The sequence below is a fragment of the Corvus cornix genome, chromosome 4A (assembly GCF_000738735.6).
Source record: "Corvus cornix cornix isolate S_Up_H32 chromosome 4A, ASM73873v5, whole genome shotgun sequence".
In the NCBI taxonomy this organism is placed as follows: Eukaryota; Metazoa; Chordata; class Aves; order Passeriformes; family Corvidae; genus Corvus; species Corvus cornix.
Genome location: NC_047058.1, coordinates 4,170,396 through 4,188,866, shown reverse-complemented (window position 1 = coordinate 4,188,866; position 18,471 = coordinate 4,170,396). Strand labels below are relative to the sequence as shown.

The following is an 18,471-nucleotide window of genomic DNA, read 5'->3' as shown; positions in this document are numbered from 1 at the left end:
ACTGCAAAGCAAGTGACAAGGGCTTTTATTAACCTGAACTCTCCAGGCGTTATATTGTTGCTGTAAAAACCTGATTACTTGTCCTGGGGGGAGCAGTGGCAAGGTCTCTGGAGGCTTTTTAACTGAATTTTGGGTTCTGCTGCTGTCCTTTTTTTAAATCTTTTAGATTGTGCGAATGGTGAAGAACACAAAAGGAAGCCCGATAACCCTGTCCATAGGGGATGGTGCGAATGATGTCAGTATGATTTTGGAAGCGCATGTGGGAATAGGTAAGAGTCCCTGAAACACCCATCTCACACCCCAGACCTGTCTGCTCTCTGGCTGGGGCTCACTGCTGCGGCGCAGTCGGTGTTTCTGACTGCACACAGCTAAACCAATCCCACTGAAAAATGGGGGAGGTCTGCTCTTGCTTTCTTTGGAGGCAGAGTTTAACTTCAGATTAATGCTTGAGATCATAGAATCATAGAATAGCTTGGGTTGGAAGGGGTCTTTAAAGGGTCCAATGCCTGTAATGAGCAGGGAGATCTTCAGCTATATTGAGTTCCTCAGGGCCCTGCCCAACGTGACCTTGAATATTCCCAGAAATGGGGCATCCACAGCCTCTCTGGGCAATCTGTGCCCATGTTTTACCATCCACCATCCCCATTGTAAAAGAGAGGGAGATGAGACTATCATATACTGCTCACCTGTGATAGTACCGTTCTCTCTGTCAGTGATACTCTGCAGGTTATTTTCAAAAACTCTCTGACCACGTTTGTGGTGGTAAGGATTGCTTTGGGGCTCAGGAAAAAAGGGGCACAAGCAGCAAACAGATGGGTGATTAGTGGCAGTTGTTGCAAGGGCAGTGTGGTGAAAGTGTCAGACTTCAGTGCTGACTGGTCCTAGTAGCCCAGCACGGGGACCCATGTGTGTTTCCTGGGGCTGATGCCCAGGTGCATTGTGTCTCCACTGTCCATGTGACTGACAGCAGGCTGGAAGCTCCTGTCTGCAGATTGGTGTCAGAAATATGGGAGACTTCTGTAATGCCACTAAAGAAGGGTCAGTGGAAGAGAAAGGGCACGTTCTTCATTTGGGGCTGTTGGAAATGCCATGGTGCCCTCTAATGAAGGGAATCCAGTGCAGTTCATTTGGATGTGGCTTTTGAGTGAACAGAACAGCTCTGTGGGGATGTCTCAGGAGGCTGAGCAGCTGCAGTGGAATAACTAAGCTGTGTGAGATGCAGGCCAGCCCACGGGGAACCAATTTCTTATCTTTCATCAGGTTTGCCTAGCTACCCTTCTCTACACTCTTACACAGGAAATCACAGAGCAGCCTAAATATAGCTTGAAAAGTCCAGAGGCAGCTCTGAGTGTTGTGGAGCCAGAACCACGCTGAGTGTATTAGTGTTTGGTCTCCTGGGGCACTCAGGAGGGAAACTCGGCCTTTGTCACGCCTTGAGACACTGAGTGATGTGAGCAAACCCAGTGGGCAGCATCCACATTGCAGCCCCTCGGGATTAACCCCTTGCCATGCTTCTGTCTGCAGGGATAAAAGGCAAAGAAGGACGCCAGGCCTCCAGAAACAGCGACTATGCTGTGCCAAAGTTTAAGCATTTAAGGAAACTGCTACTAGCACATGGGCATTTGTATTATGTGAGAATAGCACACCTTGTACAGTATTTCTTCTATAAGGTAAGGGGCAGTGTGCAGCTGATTTCTTTGTTTACACTATGCATTTCTTTGGCAGTAGAATAAAATAATAAACGGGAGAAAAAACGTGTGGGATATTCTGTAGTTCTGTTTTCCTCCCCTAGGGCAGGTTGTGTGTGCCATGTGTCTGTCCATTGAAAACAGTGCTTACAGGGGAATGTGAGCATTCTTGTAGTGTCTTCTGCAGATATTAACTGTGCACTGGATTGGTTTTGTGCTTGATTGAACAAGTGCCCTACCTTGTTTGATGTTGTAATGTCAGCCACTAATGTCTGATAACAGGAAAAACTGCTTAGATTTAGACTGAGAAGTCAGGTGCTTCCCTACTGACCATTTGTCTTTTGTTTTCCTAGAACCTTTGCTTCATTTTACCACAGTTTTTATACCAGTTCTTTTGTGGATTCTCACAGCAGGTAAATTCCAGTAATTTGTCTATAAAGGCAAGGTAAAAAGCAAATGGCATAATGAGGCTTCCTAGCAGAGACTTGGCTTTTGGCATCCTGTCCCTTCACCACCTTGCTCTAGAGGACAGTAGGAACTGACCTGGTTGCTCAGCACTGTATCTGGAACATAATACTCTGAGACCATAACTGAAAAGAAAGCAATCTGCTTGCTTTCCCATCCACCAGCCGTAAACACAGGTGGACGCCTTCCTGAAGTAATGAGAGAAGGATTTAGCTGGTTTGTCAGCACCTGATTTTGCTACTTGTGCTTCTCTTAAGAGAACAAGTTTTGAAAGGTTGCCTGATCTTGTCTCCTCTGCTGCATTTTACTGCATTAAAAATGTCACTCAGGAGGAAGAACAGTTCATTCTTTTATGGCAGCTTTAAAAAAAGACACACAATGAGTGTCATCAGAGCTTTGGTTAGTCCAAGTAAGCATCAGAGGGACAGATCCATGTGGTGAGTGGGTTCGTGTGCCTGGAGACAAGAGCTTTGGCTTTTGTGTCACTTTAAAGGGCTTTTGTGTCTATATGGGCTCAAAAGTAACAGGAAGAGTAAATGATGAGAGATAATTCTCTGCTTGTTTTGGCAGAAACACTTGCCTTTTCCTTTTAAAAAAAAAAAAAAAGAAGCTGTAGTTCCTCTAAAACAGTCTAGTCTTTAGAGAGCCGCAGGTGGCATCAAGTGTATTAATAGAAGCAGCAGCACAAGAGCAGCAACAGGAAAGCTCTGATAAGGGCTGTTTAGTTATGTTTTTCTGGAGGATAAGCTGGAGATGAGACCAGCCAGTTACAAAGCATCCTGTCAGTGGGAGCAGGTTCCTGGCCATGCAGCCTGTGGGTGCCTTGTTCCCCCTTGCATCGCATGGAGCACAGCTCCTACCCAGTGAAGCTGTGCTGGGTGACAAAGGGATGAACCTGTAGGGTATGTAGGAGACAAGGGCTGGAAGTTTGTGGAGAGGCTTTTAAAGAGGCTTTTTTCTGTCTGTCTCGTTTAACTCTTTCTTCCTCTTCTAAGCCACTGTATGATGCTGCTTATCTGACCATGTACAACATCTGCTTCACATCGCTCCCTATCCTGGCTTACAGCCTCCTGGAGCAGCACATCAGCATCGACACGCTGACCTCGGATCCTCAGCTGTACATGTAAGTACGTGGTCTGGGTAAGGCTCTGCACAGCTCTGTTAGCCATGGTTTGAGTTTTCTTGGTGCAGGAGTATAAGCAGGTGTCCTTGTCCTGTGTCAGTGGTGGGATCACCACGTACTGCAGAAAAAGCCATTCTGTCCCTCGTGGCTCAGCTGTTTCTGCACTCAAGCTGAGCAGCCTTGTTACTGCCTATTGCTACTTGTTTATGCTCTCTGACAGTATCTGGTCTAGCAAATTGCACTGCTGTATCTCTATAAAAGAGTAAACTGTAGGTGGACTTCTTCATCTGTAAGAAAAATCGAGCTGTGAGTGTGGCCAGACCATTCATTCATGTTTCCTTTGAGCCAGGCAGTGCGAGCCAAGCACGTGGTAGAGCGTGTAACGCATGGCAGGGAGATGTAGCTTTCAGGAGGAAAAAGGATCCATTCTTTTTCAGAAAGATGAATGTTTCTGAATCCCAGCTCAGGCAGGTAGTTTCTCAGCTTGTCTAAATGGATATGGTCCCCCAGGCTTCCCCTCCACCGGCCAGGTCCCCTTATCAGAACCCAGGGAGCTCTGCTCATCGATCCATGTGCTCAGTTGTTGGCCACGTTGCCCAGGGAAAGGACAGCTTACACTGTCTCTCTCTGCTTTGTTTATTGTCTTCTCTCCTTGGTTGCAGTGGGGAGAGGCTCCAATCTTGCCCAGAAACAGAGATGCTTTCCATCTTCCTCCCAGCCCTGCCCACACATACGCTTGGGGCAGCCCTTCAGCAAAGACTAAGGAAGATGGTTTCTTGGAGAAAACCCCTCTCCATGTGTCCCTGTTGCTAATTCCCCAGCCTGGCAGTGAGTTCAGCCCTGTGGAAAAAACCACGTCAGGGCTGCTTTGGCCAGTGCCCTGTGCAAGCCCTGTCACTGTGGTGTGATGCTCTTCACCAGTGCAGGAGCCACGTGTGGCACAGCTGTGCTCGAGCCAAGAGTGATGTCTGTGCAGAGAGAGAAAAGGGAATTACCAAGTGCCCAAAATATTGTGTGGAAGTTGCCTTAGGTGTAGAAGAAGCAGTGAATGCAACAAGAGCTGTAAGGCTGGGAAGGGGCTTGGGTGGTTTTGAAGTGAACACTCAGAGCCATGACTGATTAGAGTTCTCTGTTCCTTCCCTCGTATGGTAAAATGCCACCATCTGTGTTTTTAAATAGCTTGGTAATTGAGTATTGTGCGACAGAGAGCAATAACAGCAGGCCCCTGTGCCTTCCCCTGGTGGGCTCTCTGATCTCTGGGGTCTGTCTGTTGGGGGGAAACAGCCTTAGTTTGAATATTCATGACTGTGCCTGTGCTGCTGGATGCAGAGCGCCCGCTGCGCTGCTGCTGGAGGAAGTGCTGAGCTGCTGCAGTGCAGATCCTGAGTCTGGAAAAAGCCTGTTTACCATGAGCACTGCAGGACAGAAATGGGAATGCTAAACAGAGCTCGCAGGGAGGAAGCTGCTTGTATTTTCTCTCCTTGCGATAACCCACCACTTCCAGTCTGGTTTATCCTTGCTCTTTTCTCAGACCCAAACTGTGATACGTTAGAGCGTGGTCACGGCATCGTTGTGCGTAGGATTCAATAGGGTCTTGTTTTAGAAACTGCAATTACAGGAGCCCGGCACCATGCAGGTTTGCAAAGTGCATCTTGCTGAAAATGGATGTACTGCTTTAGGAGTTAAGGAGAATAATGTGAAAAAGATAGGGATTTTAAAGAAAGTAATCTGGAAAGATAATGATGCAGGGAACTGTCTTTAACTCCCTCCTGCCCTGATAGCCACCCTGCACTCCCCAGGCCCTGTGTGTGGTCCCTGCAGAGCTTTGCTCATAGCCCATCCATTTGGTGCTGCTGCCTCTGTGCCAGATCTCATCCTGAATTCAGCCAAGAGCCTCCTGCTACAACCCCTGTGATAAAAACACCCACCATACAATTCAGGAGGTTATTTTCAGCCTGTGCAGAAAAACACCACTTGAGGGAACAGGACTTGCAGAGCTTTTCTCAAAAAAGGACTTTGTGCATTCAACAAAAAGAGGGAAGCACACCATGGATTTCCTGCATCCCAGACAGCTGTTCTTTAGCCCTACCCTGCTTTTAAAATTAAGCAGATAGTGTCAGATACCATGGGCAGTGCAGGGGTTCAGGAGAGGCTCAGGACAGCGTTGCCTTGGTTCACTTTGTGCTTTTTCATCCAAGTTACCTAAAGGAGAAGGACAAAGCAATTCATATGCTGAACCTCTTGTGATTTCTCATGATCAGCAGCTGCATATGAGAAGTGTTCGTTATGTCCTGAACACTGGCAGGTATTTTTGTGGTTTCCCTCCTGCCTCCTACAGCAAGGGCTTGCTCCAAAGCCCCCTGATCCTGTGCCTGTGAGGAGCTTTGCAGCGCATCCTAAACGTGGTGGTGATGGTCTTGTTACTCCATCTCTTGGCAGGAAGGTGTCGGATAATGCAATGCTGCAGTGGAGGCCGTTCCTATACTGGACCTTTCTGGGCGCCTTTGAAGGACTTGTGTTTTTCTTTGGGGTTTATTTTCTTTTTCAAAACTCGTCGTTGGAAGATAACGGAAAGGTAACGCCACCAAAAAAAGGAAGATGAGTGTTTGTTTTGTGCACTGCCTCTGATATGCCTGGCAGGGAATATCTACGCGCTTAATCTGTGCAGTGTGTCTCGAGTCTTGTCCGACAGTGTAGCCTTGCTTATGGTGTGATTCTGCAGCAAATGCTTGAAATAAAACGTTTTCCAGATCACCATGGAAACAGGGCAGAGCTGGTTACACTCACTAGGTAAAATGACTAGTCTTACACACAGCTCTATTCCAACCCAGTGAGCTTTGCACAGCGCTCGTCCCCTCTTCTGTGTGATCCCAGGCATTGGCCCAGGGCAGGAGCAGTGTCTGTCCTTCCCACCAGGGACAGCCAGAAATTTGGCACGTGCTTGGCTGGTTGTGAGCAGCTGAATTAGCCCACCTTGATGAGATGCTGCTCATTAGCGCAGACATGGTGCAGGGCTGCTTGTGTGCTGTGCATGCTCTGCGCTGTGATTTCAGCCTCCCATCTCCCTTTGCCCTGGGGGAAGGCTGGTGCTGGCCTTTTGCTCCTGTTTTGGAGCCAGCACAAGTCCCCAGCTGCTGGAGCGAGCAGGATGTTGTCCCTGCTGTCTGCTTGCTCATGCCTCTGCTGTGGGGATGAGCACTTGCACCGCCACATGAGCGAGGTGTGGGAGCTGCTTGGGTTAACTTGTACAGAAAGAGGAGGAAAAAAGTTGGAGGTTTTTTCTTTTTCCTTTTTTCTTATTTTTTCTTATTTTGCTGGTTAACTGAGTGCAGAGTGCAAAGCATTAGTGCAGGGTGGCTGCCACGTGTAGTGGCCTGAGCTGTTTCAGGACCCTTTCCCCAGGGTAATGTGCAGCATGTTATTAGATCTTGACTGATGGGAAACTTCTTTACGTCATCACTTGTGACCCTTGAAAATACCTAAACCTTTTTTAGCAGCTAACACTTGGAGAAAAGCTGATGAAATTTATGTATGTATATTCATACATTGCATCAATGCCAGGATATGTGGCCCCAGTCAAGCCCCTGTATTGTCAAATCAGTGCTCTTCTGTATTTATAGCCATTCTGGTCATACTTGAATGAAACATGAAGCCCTGGTATGTTCTGCAGATGCCTTGAGGGGTCAAGTCTATGTGGCACTACAATAGGATCTGTGGTTATGTCCTGTTCTGTAAACACTTATGCCTGTAAGAACTGCTACCAGCAATTGTTCATAATATCCATGTATGTTTGATTGACTCCTTTTTCACTCCTATTGAATTTAATTTTTTTGCATTTTTTGAAAACTTTTACATTTCACTTTCTGTTTTAATGTATGCGTTCAGATCTTGACAGCCTTTGGTAAGCATCCCTCCCATTCATTGCCATCATTTGGATTTATATACAGTATCTGCTTTTCTTTGTGTGCGTAGTCACTAGTACCCACAAACCAAACCAGATGAACAGTACCCACTGGTGCATTCTGCAGAGGGGACTGCAAAGACATGATGATGAGTGTGGCGAGAAAGCAGAAACTGAGTAAATTGCCAAGAAATCCTGAAATGCAGGTGGTGCAATGACTTGTATCCTCGATCAACATTGCTGTTAGTAGGAGGTTGTAGCTGTCACTGTCCCAGCTCTGGTCACCCGTGTGTGTGGCACTGCATGGCTCAGGGTGGCGTAGCGGGCGGCGAGTCGTGCGGGTGCCTGGAGCCTCTCGAGTGTCGATCTCCCTTAGCAGTTGCTCCCTCCCAGCCCTCCCTGCTTGCACCCCGTCCCCATCGTTGTTTCTGTGCCTCCACGGGGCAGGGCCGAGGCGCCTGTGGCAATGGTGTGTGTTTTACAGGTGTTTGGAAACTGGACCTTCGGGACCATTGTTTTCACCGTGCTGGTGTTCACCGTCACTCTCAAGGTCAGCATCTCCCTTCCTTCCTCAGTCACTCATGGCAGGTGTTTTCCAAGGCCCGTGTGTGCTCTGTAAAACTGTGTAATGAATGTGTGGAAGGTGAAATGTCTGAGTGTTTTCTACCACACTTAAATCTTCTTCCATAGAGGCAGAACCTGCTTACTTTCCTTTGTGCAGTCTGTGGTCTTTAAGCGTTTATCTTCCGTTTAAATTATTTTTCTATTTTTTTCCCCTCTTTTGAGGACTCCAGTTGGTTATGGTTGACTTTTCCCCCTGCTTTCACCCCTCGATGTTCAGTTCCAGCAAGAGGAGCGGAGCAATAGAGAATTTGGATTTGTTCACCTTGTTTCAGACAAGGCTGAGTGCCAGAGTGATCACAAAAGCACGTGTGTCAAATAACAATAGCAAATCTATTTTGTTTCATGGAGCTTTCCAGAACAAACTGCATAAGACCTTACAAAAGGTCTTTTATGTTTGGTTCAGGACAGCAGGTGGTGACAAGAGGCAATTACAGTCCCTGTAACCTTTAGACATTTCTTTCCTGTAGCATCAAGGGTTGCATCAAATTTGTTCCATTAAAAAGTGTCAGTTACAATTAGAATGTCACTGTTTCCCTACTAACATTGTGCCAGACTGTGGATATTGAAAATGTTTTTCCTGGTGCCCATATGCACAGAGGTAGCTGTTTGGAGAACCTTCAACCTTAGTGTGAAACCAGTCTGAAATTTCATATAAATACAATCCCAATACACCCTGCATCTAAAGCCTTTCTTCTCTCTCTTTTTATTCCCACAGCTAGCGTTAGACACCCGATTCTGGACATGGATGAACCACTTTGTGATTTGGGGCTCCCTTGCTTTCTATGTGTTTTTCTCATTCTTTTGGGGAGGAGTCATTTGGCAAGTATCTTTTCTTCTTTCCATGGTCTTTCTTCGGGGAATGCCCAGTGCTGGCTGTGCAGGGCACATGGCTGCGGCATCCCCTCATTTGGGGTATCCTGAGATTTGCAGGTGGCAAGGGATGTGCAACCCTGCTCCTTCTCTGCTCAGTGAGGAAGGGATGCCTCCATCCAACACCCACCAAAAGCCAGTACTGGAAGAGGGCTGTTGCATGATGAGATGTGTTTGAGGAGGTCTCAGCCCACCAGAGGGAATAGCCTGAGAGAGAGAACGCCCTGGGTGCCATCCAGGTGCTCAGCTTTGGCAGGGGGTGTTTGCTTTTCTGCCCGCTGGGTCGTTTGTGGTGCTGAGGCTCTTGTCTTTATTGGGAGGTTCTAGAGTAAAAACCTTTTAGGGTCTGTTTGTGCATGTGGGTGAGAGAGACAGGAAGAATTCATGGTGGATTTCACCCAGTGAAACAGAAGGAAGGAACAGATGAGGCAGATGCAGAGCAAGAGGACGTGGCCCTCTGGGACAGCTTAAGAGGGAAAAATAAACAGGAGAAAGCACAGGTCCTGGTGTTGGAATCATGGATCTGAGTAGAAGAAATTCTCATTGATTTGAGTGCAACCAGTATTTTAGGTTCAATGTGCTGCAAAGGCAGGTGAGCATTAGTACCTTACCAGCATTGCCAGTTGTGTATTTCCTGTGCTGCAGTGAGTGCTCAGTTGACATTCACAGTTGACAGCATCTCCCATTTTACACCTTTGCTTTCCCATGGGCTATTGGCTGGATCCCTGATCCAGTAACCTGCTAGTAAGGATGTAGAACAGATTTAAATCTTTTATCTGGGCATCACAAGCTTTAATTCTTCAGTTAACTCTTGCTGACCCACAGATCCAGATCTGCAGTCTAGCCACAACTCTGTGCTGAAATGTGAGTTTTCTACTGAAAACTCCTTCTGCTGTTTAACTTGCATAGCTCAATATTTTTGACTTAACACTAAGCAAAAACTGCTTTGGGATCCTTGTCATCAGTTATTGATGGTGTTTTTCACAAACAGCTGTTGGTTGCTCTTCCTCATCAAGGAAGGGGGAGGAAGGAGCAAATAACCTGTTGTGATTGTGAGACTCTGGATTTCCACTGTCAAACCCAAACTAGAAGCCATAGCAAAGCCTGAAGCTGAAATAAAAGTACCTGGTTTTTGATGAGGTGAATAACTTATCTTTCAGTGATGGTAGCTAAATTCAATCCTCTTCCCACCCTGAAAAGTAACAGATGTGGAAGATTCAAAATGGATGGTGACATTTCTGAAGTATTTCTTCCAGAAATAGTGCAGTCAGAGGCAGGAGATGGATTGGGAGAAGGATGGACAATGTGTTTCTGTGCTGTACCCATCTCCATCTGAAAGGGAGGCATAACTGCTGACAGCTTGACATGAAGTCTCCTTTGATTCTAACCTTGGAAAATCCATGTTAACCAGAATTTATTTGTATCCTTTCTTTTTCAGGCCTTTCTTGAAGCAGCAAAGAATGTATTTTGTATTTGCTCATATGCTGACTTCTGTTTCCACATGGCTGGCAATAATTCTCCTGATCTTTATCAGCCTTTTTCCAGAAATTCTTCTAATAGTTTTAAAAAATATAAAAGAGAAAAATCATCAGGTAAGGAACAAGATGATGCATCCCACTGTATTTTTAGGAAGACCTTTCTTACCCTTAGGCACCAGATGAACCTGTAACAATACCATGTACCACTCACATCTCAAGGGAGGCTTTCTTGAGTCTTGTCTTGCTCTTTCACGTGCCAAAAACGTCAAGAAGTTATTCTAAAAATACTGCCTAGATCTGTAGCGGGGAGAGACTCAACCTGTGCCTTTCCTTAGTTGCCTTCCCTGGGTGGGAATGTTCTGTCTCCTAGAGAAATGTGTAAGCCCTGTCCAGCCTGAACTGACCATCAAACACGCCATATCTTGTCCTGAAAAAAATTGCTCATTTTTATGTCAGAAAAACACAAGCAGGATTCTCCCCTGGGTGTGTCCTCAGGTGCTGGTGCAGTGGGAGCAGGGTCAGGTCCTGTCACATCTGCCCATCCTCCATACATAACCGAGGGCTCAGACCATGGTGTTCACTGTCCCTGAAAGGTGTCTGGTTTCTGAACAGCTTTCCTTCCCTGCTGGGGAAGGAGGGCTCCCTTTGGAAGTGGAAACCTCTTAAAAGTTTTCTTCATTGCTCCTGCAAGTGGGGAAGGCCAGCACTGCCAGGCTCACAACTCGCTGTGCTGAGCCCCCTGCCTTTGTCTCTGCTTGCCCAGAGGTGCTGAACGTCCCAGGGGTGCAGCCCCATCCCCTGGGCAGCCCCTGCTGACCCCCCCGTGCCTTCCCCTCCTGCAGCCTCTCTCTTCCCCTGCAGCATCAGCGAGTCCTGCCCTGGGTCAGCATGTGCTGTGTTGCCAGCCAGCCCTGGCCTCCTGACCTCGGGTTTACATGTCCCCAGGCTGCAGTAGGGCACAGCTGAAGGGACATGGTGTGGGGTCACCCCTGGCCAACTCGCAGCCAGATTAGCCCCACCCCTGGATCGTTGATAGAATCACAGAAAGGTGTGGGCTGGAAGGCCCCTTAAAGATCATCCAGCTCCAGCCCCCTGCCATGGGCAGGGATGCAGTTCACTAGATCAGGTTGCTCAGGGCCACATCCAGCCTGGCCATGAACACTTCCAGGGACGGGGTGTCATTAAAGTTGAAAACAACAGAGATGGTAAGAAAGCCATGGTTGTATTTTATGAGGATCTATGTAACTTCTTCTACTTGAGTATGATTTAATAGTTTCTAGCTTGGCACCCCTGTTGAATAGGCTGGGAGTGAGTTGCTCTCAGCTGCAGACATAGGACAGTTTGGGGACAGTGCCCTGGAAGGATGACCTGGGGGTTTCTGAGCCCCAGCTCAACTCACCTGGGAGGTGACCCATTTTTGCCTTCAGCTGCTGACCAAAGATCATTCCCTCTTGCAATACTTACTTTCAAGAGTGCTTTATATTCATTTAACAAAGGCTCTTGTGAAATCACTTAGCAAAGCAAATTGGGTGTTGTCTAGAAAAGTCTCCAGATGTGCATCCCAAACTAAACACAGGCTGAGCCATATTTAAATGTACATTTTGTGTAAGAGCTTTACTGTAAATGCCTGAAGGAGCTGGATATCTGTGTCTGCCATCAGACACCAAAGTCAGTCACCTGATTTGTAAAGGCATCTAAGACTAGGTAGAGGATTTCAAATCAAGACCTTTGTTGAAAATTCCGACCTTAATATTGTAATAAAAAGACCCAAGGGGAGCATTAAGTGAAAAACAGGATTAGGAACATTGTTTAGGGGTCTGAACCACAACTTGGCAGCCGAGGATCCCTTCTGGAAGGGTAGGATGGACTTCAGGCCAAGCTGATGGGCATTTGCCCTTGACCCCAGTGGGGATAGGGTTTCACCCCCAGTGTCCTATAACACAGCTCATCAGCTCTGCTCAGCCTTTATTAAGTTTTCTGTGTGGAAGTGTGGTGGTTGTTTTGATTTTGTTTTGATTTTGTTTGTTTCTTTAACTGCAAGGCGCATTTGTGTTTTCCTTGGTTTCTGCCTTTCTCTTTCTTGTACTGCAATTTTCTGTCTTTTGTGCTGTTGTGAACTAGGTAACGAAGCGCCTTCCTTCCTCAGGAACATCCACTATCTTCATGCTTTCTCAAACTTCCAGCAATCACAGCTTTTCTTGGAGTGAATAAGGTGATTTCCTTTCTGAGTCGCAATGTGTTGCTTGCTCAACTGCTTTTTTCTTCCTTTTAATGCCTAACTCCTGAAAACCCACATTTAGATTTGCTCACACAGCAAAACCTTGCTTTCCCCCGCCTTTTGCCTTAATTTAAATCTTTTGCTTAAATATTTCGTCTGTCTCTTCCCCTTGGGTCTCTTGCTGCACCTCAGGTGGGTGAGCTGGTTGTGCTCAGGATGTCTAAGTGAGGTGGACACAGACAAAGCTGGTTACACTCTCCTTCCTTGCTGTAGTTTTGTGTTAGTGGACCAGATACAAGTGGGACAAGGTGGAATGGATGTTGATTGTCCTCTGGATGAGTTGTCAAGTGCCTCAGGCTTGTCTGACCCAGGAGGAGCTTCCCCAGTGCCCACCTTGCCCAGTCCATCCCAGTTGTTAATGCTGCCGTTGTTCTTTGTGTGATTAAGCCACAGCCCTCACATTGAGGGATAGTCTTGGACTTGCTGACCATGGGAGTGGTGGGGCCATGCACAGAAAAGCACCTTGATTACATGTCCCTAGTGTTTGGTTCCATTGCACATCTCCACCATTACTTGCTGTTTTAAAAATACCAGTTATGTGGAGATCAGGGATGTTTTCCTCCTCCCTCAAATGCACCTGCAGCATAAACCTCCAGACATTTTGAGAAGCAGGGCCAGTTTCTGAATACCCTCCATGCCTCTTGCCCTGCAAAACCAAGCCAGTGTTAATCACCGTGTGTTGCTCCATCCTTTATGAAATGACTCAGCTGTAAAAAGGATTGTGTGTCTTGCACTGTTTGACCCCAGGCAGGCTGAGGGTCATGTGTGCTATAAGTCTCTTTGCCTCGCTGTTGCAGAGCAGCAGGAAGGCACCTGATTCATTGTCGGCCAGACCTTCTGTCACACCACTTCTTTTAAGAACATTCTCAGATGAGTCTAATGTGTTGTAACAGGTACCCTGTCCGGAGGAGTTGGGATGGTTTTAAGGGCATCAATTAACCAAATGTAACCCCCTCCAAATCAATTAAACCATGGTTCTTGTAATCCTTTTGACTATTGGTGTGGGGCACCTGTCCTTGTGGAATGGAGATGCAATGCTTGGGATACATTTTAATTTGGGGATGTGGTACTATCCAGCTTCTTCAGAATCCCATATCTGTACGGATTCTTTCAAATATTTGGCAATATGTAAACAAATCTTTCAATCTAACTGCTATTTCAGTCTAATATTACAGAAAGTTTAATTTGAGAGTGCAGTCTGAATTGTGCTAACACTGGTTATAAAAGCTAATGCTGATACATTTACAGTGAAGCATTGAAATCTCAGTTGTTAAAATGATTCCAGTATTGCATCTGAATTGTACCAAAATCCCTTTCTCTAGGGTGCATGCTGTTCTGTCAGATAGAATAAGTATGTTTTAATTCATCTGCATAGATGGAAACTAAACACATGTACTTATCTGTGTATGTGGGCACATGGGACGGAGGCATGTCTCGGTGTCCGTGTGTCTGTACGCACACCCAGAGCATCCTCGTGTGGGTTGACTTGATTTTAAACTTGGTAGTAAGGCAGTAGCAGAATAAAAAAAGTGCCTAATTGAATTCACAATTCTGCTTTTAGTGGAGATGTCAGGTGTGGTGTCTGCTGCAAACATAAGCCTGCAGATTATCTACGGACCTCTCGCACCTTTGTGCCCGCGCCTGCTGCTGGAGAAATCAGGTTTATGGGCACGGCAGGTGCAGCAGCCCGGCTTGCCAGGCCTCCAGTGCATCTGGCAGCCGGCCCGTGCAGCCAGTCCTTCCCCACCGACATTAGGTGGTGCTCTCCACCACCGCATTCTGATGCAGACTGGTGTGGGAGGCGGCTGCACCAGCCCAGAGCGGGAGCTGCCGGGGACAGACAGCGAGGCAGATGCCACTTTAGACTTCATGCAGCATTTTGCAAATTGTGAAAATCGATTTGTCATCTGATTGCTTGGTTGTGAATGATATTTGGCACTTTTATCATGGGCTAATCATTCTTCTTCTCCTAGATAATTTAATTTTTTTTTAAAATAACCCAGGAAAAGGTTTTTGAGTTTGGGAATGTAACAGTTGCAATACATGTTTGTTTTTCTTCTGATTTTGCAGGCTGGCCCCTTTGATCTGCCTGTATTAGTGTCATACAAACGTATAGAGAATGGTTATGTGAAGACTGAAGATGCTGTTACTAATTTGGCAGAAAGATATCCTCTCAGGATACCTTAAAGTGCTCCACACAAACACTGCTGTGTGTACATCACAGTATTGTCATGCTGTAGGAAAGCCCGTGGGTTTAACCTGACAGTTCCCTTTGACAGTACCAAGGACTGTAAGAGCCATGCTGGTAGAGCAGCAGCCAGGGCACTGGCCCCACAGTACCTGTGTCTTTGGTCTTGTGGCTTCCCTGCCCTCCCAGAAAAACCAATTCTGCCAAATTCTACATCATTGGAGGCTGAGAAAGCATCTTTAGGAAATCACCCAAAACAGCATGAATTGAAGTGCAAGAGTGCAGTGCCAGCCCCATCTCACATGGGGGCTTCCTCTGCCCACTGCAGATCTGTCCGAGAGCAGCAGAGAGCTGCTTGAAACTCTTGCTCTGCCTGACCAAAGAAGTAGCACAGACTTCAACCCAATAACATCCCCCTCCAGCCCACTGAGGGCACTGGGAAGAGGCTGCTCCTCTCACACAGAAGGTGGATGCACCTGGAGCCCCTCTCCTGGTGCTGGGGCTGCGCTGCCTCGGCCGGCGGCTGCCCCCTCCCAGCCGTGGGTTCCCAGATGCACACAGCAGGATCAACTGAAAATCTGGGAGAAATCTTTGCTGCTCCCTCCTCCAGGTATGGCTGGAAGCAGTCTGTGGTCTCCCATGTGAAGACCTGCAGTGCTGGGAAAGTGCCAGAGCATCCTCCCACAACCAGTTTACTGATGGGTTTATTCCTGCTGAAGGGTGAAGAAAAGGTTGTTTTGTGGCTGTTTGTGATGGAAAGAAGCTTTCATGGGGGAGAAGGGAATCCCAAAAGTTGGGCTGTGGCAGACTCTGAGCCCCTCTGCCCAGGCTCCTGTGGCTGTGCTTACATTACTGCACTGTGCAGTTGCTCCAACACTTCAAAGGCCTGAGTGGCAGTGTAGTCCTTGGCTGATCCCAGGGACATGGGCTGTGCCTGTGAACCTGCAGGCGTGTAAAACTGCATCTTGAGTTATCTGCACTAAGGAGAAAGAAGACAGTTTAAAATTGAATACATGAACCTGATTTCATTTTACATTTTATTTGTTTTTTAAATTGGCATGTTCTTTTTACATCTACCTGTACCATGGTCGTAGGAACTCTTCTCTTTAGGTCCTGCACAGCAGAGGTGAGATGCCTGACTCTCAATGGTTTTGGGTTTTTTTTCTCTGATACTTCATATGTGGAAAGAGCAGCTTTTTTTGTTGTGTTAAGTCATAAGCAGTGACAGAGCAGCCTGTGTGGCAGCACTGGTTGGTGTGACAGTCCCTCCCTCGTGCTGATGTCCCCCAGGGGCAGAGGAGCCCCTGTGAGGAGCTCCAGGGCTCATTGCAGAGGCACCGAGCTCTGCACTGCCCCTGGGTTTGGCTCCCGCTCGCTCAGGCTTTGCGTCATGTACATACCACAAAACAGTCTGGGACTAGACAGAACATTCCCCTCACCAAATTTTGTTGAACCTCAGACTTTTAATTTTGGGAAGAATCAAGTCTTGCTCTCTGGCTGCCACCCCTGTGGTTCGTCTTCAACTGGTGCAGATCAGCTGCTGGCAAATTCTCTCGTGCATCATGAGGGCTTGGACGGGCCTTACCTGAGAGGGAGAGGGGAGTGCACAGTCCCTGTGGCTGCTCTGCCATCACCCAGCATGGGAGGGGACATTTGGACAGGACCACTGTATTATACACTCTGCACTGGTGTCTGCGCCGTGTCAGCGCCCGCGGCTCGACTCCTTGCTGCATACAAGTAAGGAGCTGCACTGCCAGCATGTGTCCCATGGGCAAAGCTTTCATTTTCTTCTTCTTTTTTTCCCGTTTTCCTAGCTCATTTCACAGACCTAGAATTCAACTTGCAGACCTTGTCCCGTTCTCAACTTTTCTTGCTAAAATGTGGTGCCTACAGATCAAGTATACGATGAATACGAGGAAGATGTGCTCTATATGCCAAATCTAACCATTCTCCTTAAATATACAGTTGCTGACTTGTGTTTACATAACTTTTAAAAAATGGGCGCTAAAATGCCTAATTCCTGTGATTCAAAACCATTCCAAGCCTGAATGGTCCCAAGCCTGACACCTTGCTTCTCTGTTTGTTTTGTGTCATGCTCTACTCCAAGGGTCAAAGTCTGTTCTCCTGGAATTCCATTGGTGGTATCAGTGGGAACAGTGAAACTTGACGTGTGTGAACTGTTCAATAGTCACTTAAACAGGATGATTTCTGCTGCCTGTCTCGAGACAGAGCCTTCTGAGAACCAAATCCTTCTCTTGGTGTTTCCAAGTGTCCTGTCTCCAGCTGGAACAAGCCGTTGCAATAGCTGTATGTTCAAACCCAAGGTCTGTGTGCTGACAGGTGGGGTGGAATTCATGCACAATGTCTTGAGTGGCAGCCCTTTTGGGGGAATGCAGTTTTTCTTGGGCTTGGATCTTCAGATAGTGCACTGGTGTAGTGCTGTGTGCCAGGACAGCCAGGCTGCCCTGGTCCTGCAGAAGAGCTGATCCTCATCATTCAGCAGCAGCAGAAATGAAATTGCTGTTGCTGTGGGTGACTTGTGAAATCCGGGGAAACTGGACCCCTTTTGAGGTTAGAGAGGCGAAGAAGTGGTGGTAGTGGCTGTAAGCAGGAAGCTGAGGTGGCAGCAATGGGACAGTGATGCCGTGGTGGGTGCTCGTCAGGGCTAGAAGGCCAGTACAGGCTTTTTGGTGGAGAAAGTTGAAGGAAAAAAGGCTGGGTTTTTCTCATAATAATTTGTTGAAGTTTAATCACTGACTAGTGACACTGAAAGATAAGGAAAGTAATTAAGATTCCCTCTAAAACTCTTATGTGATAACAGTGGAGCTTGGTGTAGTCATAGCGACTTTTCAAAAACTAATCCTAATCGTTGCGGGAATATTATAAATGACTTGGAATTGCATAAAAGCTTCAAATTGAATTTGTATACACACAGTCGAAAAACTTTCCTAATACTGCACCATTTATCCAATTTCCCAGCTACAAATTTTTTTTAAAAAAATGTAGTGTATAGAAAATGTAAATTATATATACAGGCAATGAGCAGATACATTTTCAGCTTCTTGCAAAGAAAAAGGACTGCAACCTTACATTTTTTTCACTTTAATGCAATTTTATACATTTATGTTGCTTTATATCAAGGAAATTGAATGTGAATGTTACCTTTTATGAATGCAACTTGCTCCTTTTTCATTACAGAAACTTTTGTTTGAAGTAATCAATAAACTTTGGTATGTTGTTCTGATTAATATATATTTGTTGTCTGTCTCGTCTCCTTTGAAACTCCTAGGGGATAGTTGATTATGTGGGCTTTTCCAGGGTAGGACTAAGGGCACCATCAGCGTTTTCACTGGGGGTAGATGCCAGCAAGGCCATGCTTGGTTGTCTGATGTGGAGCAGCATTTGCCTAAGGAAATACTGGTTGCTTCTCATACATTTTTATTTTTCCAGCAGTGTATTAGCAATTGCTGGCATCAGCTGCTGCACACAGCTGGCCTGTGTGCTTTCAACTCATTTCCCTCAAAACGAAGTTTCCATTCATGAAGTGTTTTCCATACTGCTGTGTTGGTTCTTGGTTCTGTGTGTCGTGGCTACCTGTAATAAATGAGTATTTTTTAGTTCAAAGCCTACAAGTACACAAATGCGATTTGCAAAGTGCCTGGTGCTGGTGAGGTTCAGGCCCAACATTTGCATTGATGAAATTCCAACAACACAAGGAAACTGCTAAAGCACGACTTGCAGTGTTTGTATAATACACAAGGAAAATATATAGACTTCACTTTTTTTTTAAGGACACAGGTCTGATTCACGCTGAAATGTTTGTAATGAAAAACTGACAGTTTGAAAAATTCTGTTT

At 46.5% G+C, this 18,471-nt stretch overlaps 1 protein-coding gene across 10 annotated transcripts in view; it reads left to right on the top strand.

Moving 5' to 3' along the window:
* The window catches only part of ATP11C (ATPase phospholipid transporting 11C), a 55,269-nt gene extending 37,402 nt beyond the window's left edge, over positions 1–17,867 (top strand). For 3 of the 10 annotated variants that reach the window (XM_039571772.1, XM_039571766.1, XM_019287769.3), the window contains 9 exons: positions 167–269; positions 1,525–1,670; positions 2,042–2,101; positions 3,149–3,276; positions 5,716–5,851; positions 7,662–7,727; positions 8,517–8,620; positions 10,110–10,263; positions 14,498–17,867. In XM_039571772.1, the coding sequence (XP_039427706.1) occupies positions 167–269; positions 1,525–1,670; positions 2,042–2,101; positions 3,149–3,276; positions 5,716–5,851; positions 7,662–7,727; positions 8,517–8,620; positions 10,110–10,263; positions 14,498–14,614 (1,014 nt within the window). In that variant the 3' untranslated portion in view covers positions 14,615–17,867. Of the gene's footprint in view, positions 1–166; positions 270–1,524; positions 1,671–2,041; positions 2,102–3,148; positions 3,277–5,715; positions 5,852–7,161; positions 7,178–7,661; positions 7,728–8,516; positions 8,621–10,109; positions 10,264–12,270; positions 12,362–13,224; positions 13,321–14,497 lie in introns of those variants that run through there. The other 7 variants (XR_005604658.1, XM_039571767.1, XM_039571768.1 and 4 more) reach the window with 7 other exon arrangements.
* Positions 17,868–18,471: the final 604 nt, after the last annotated feature.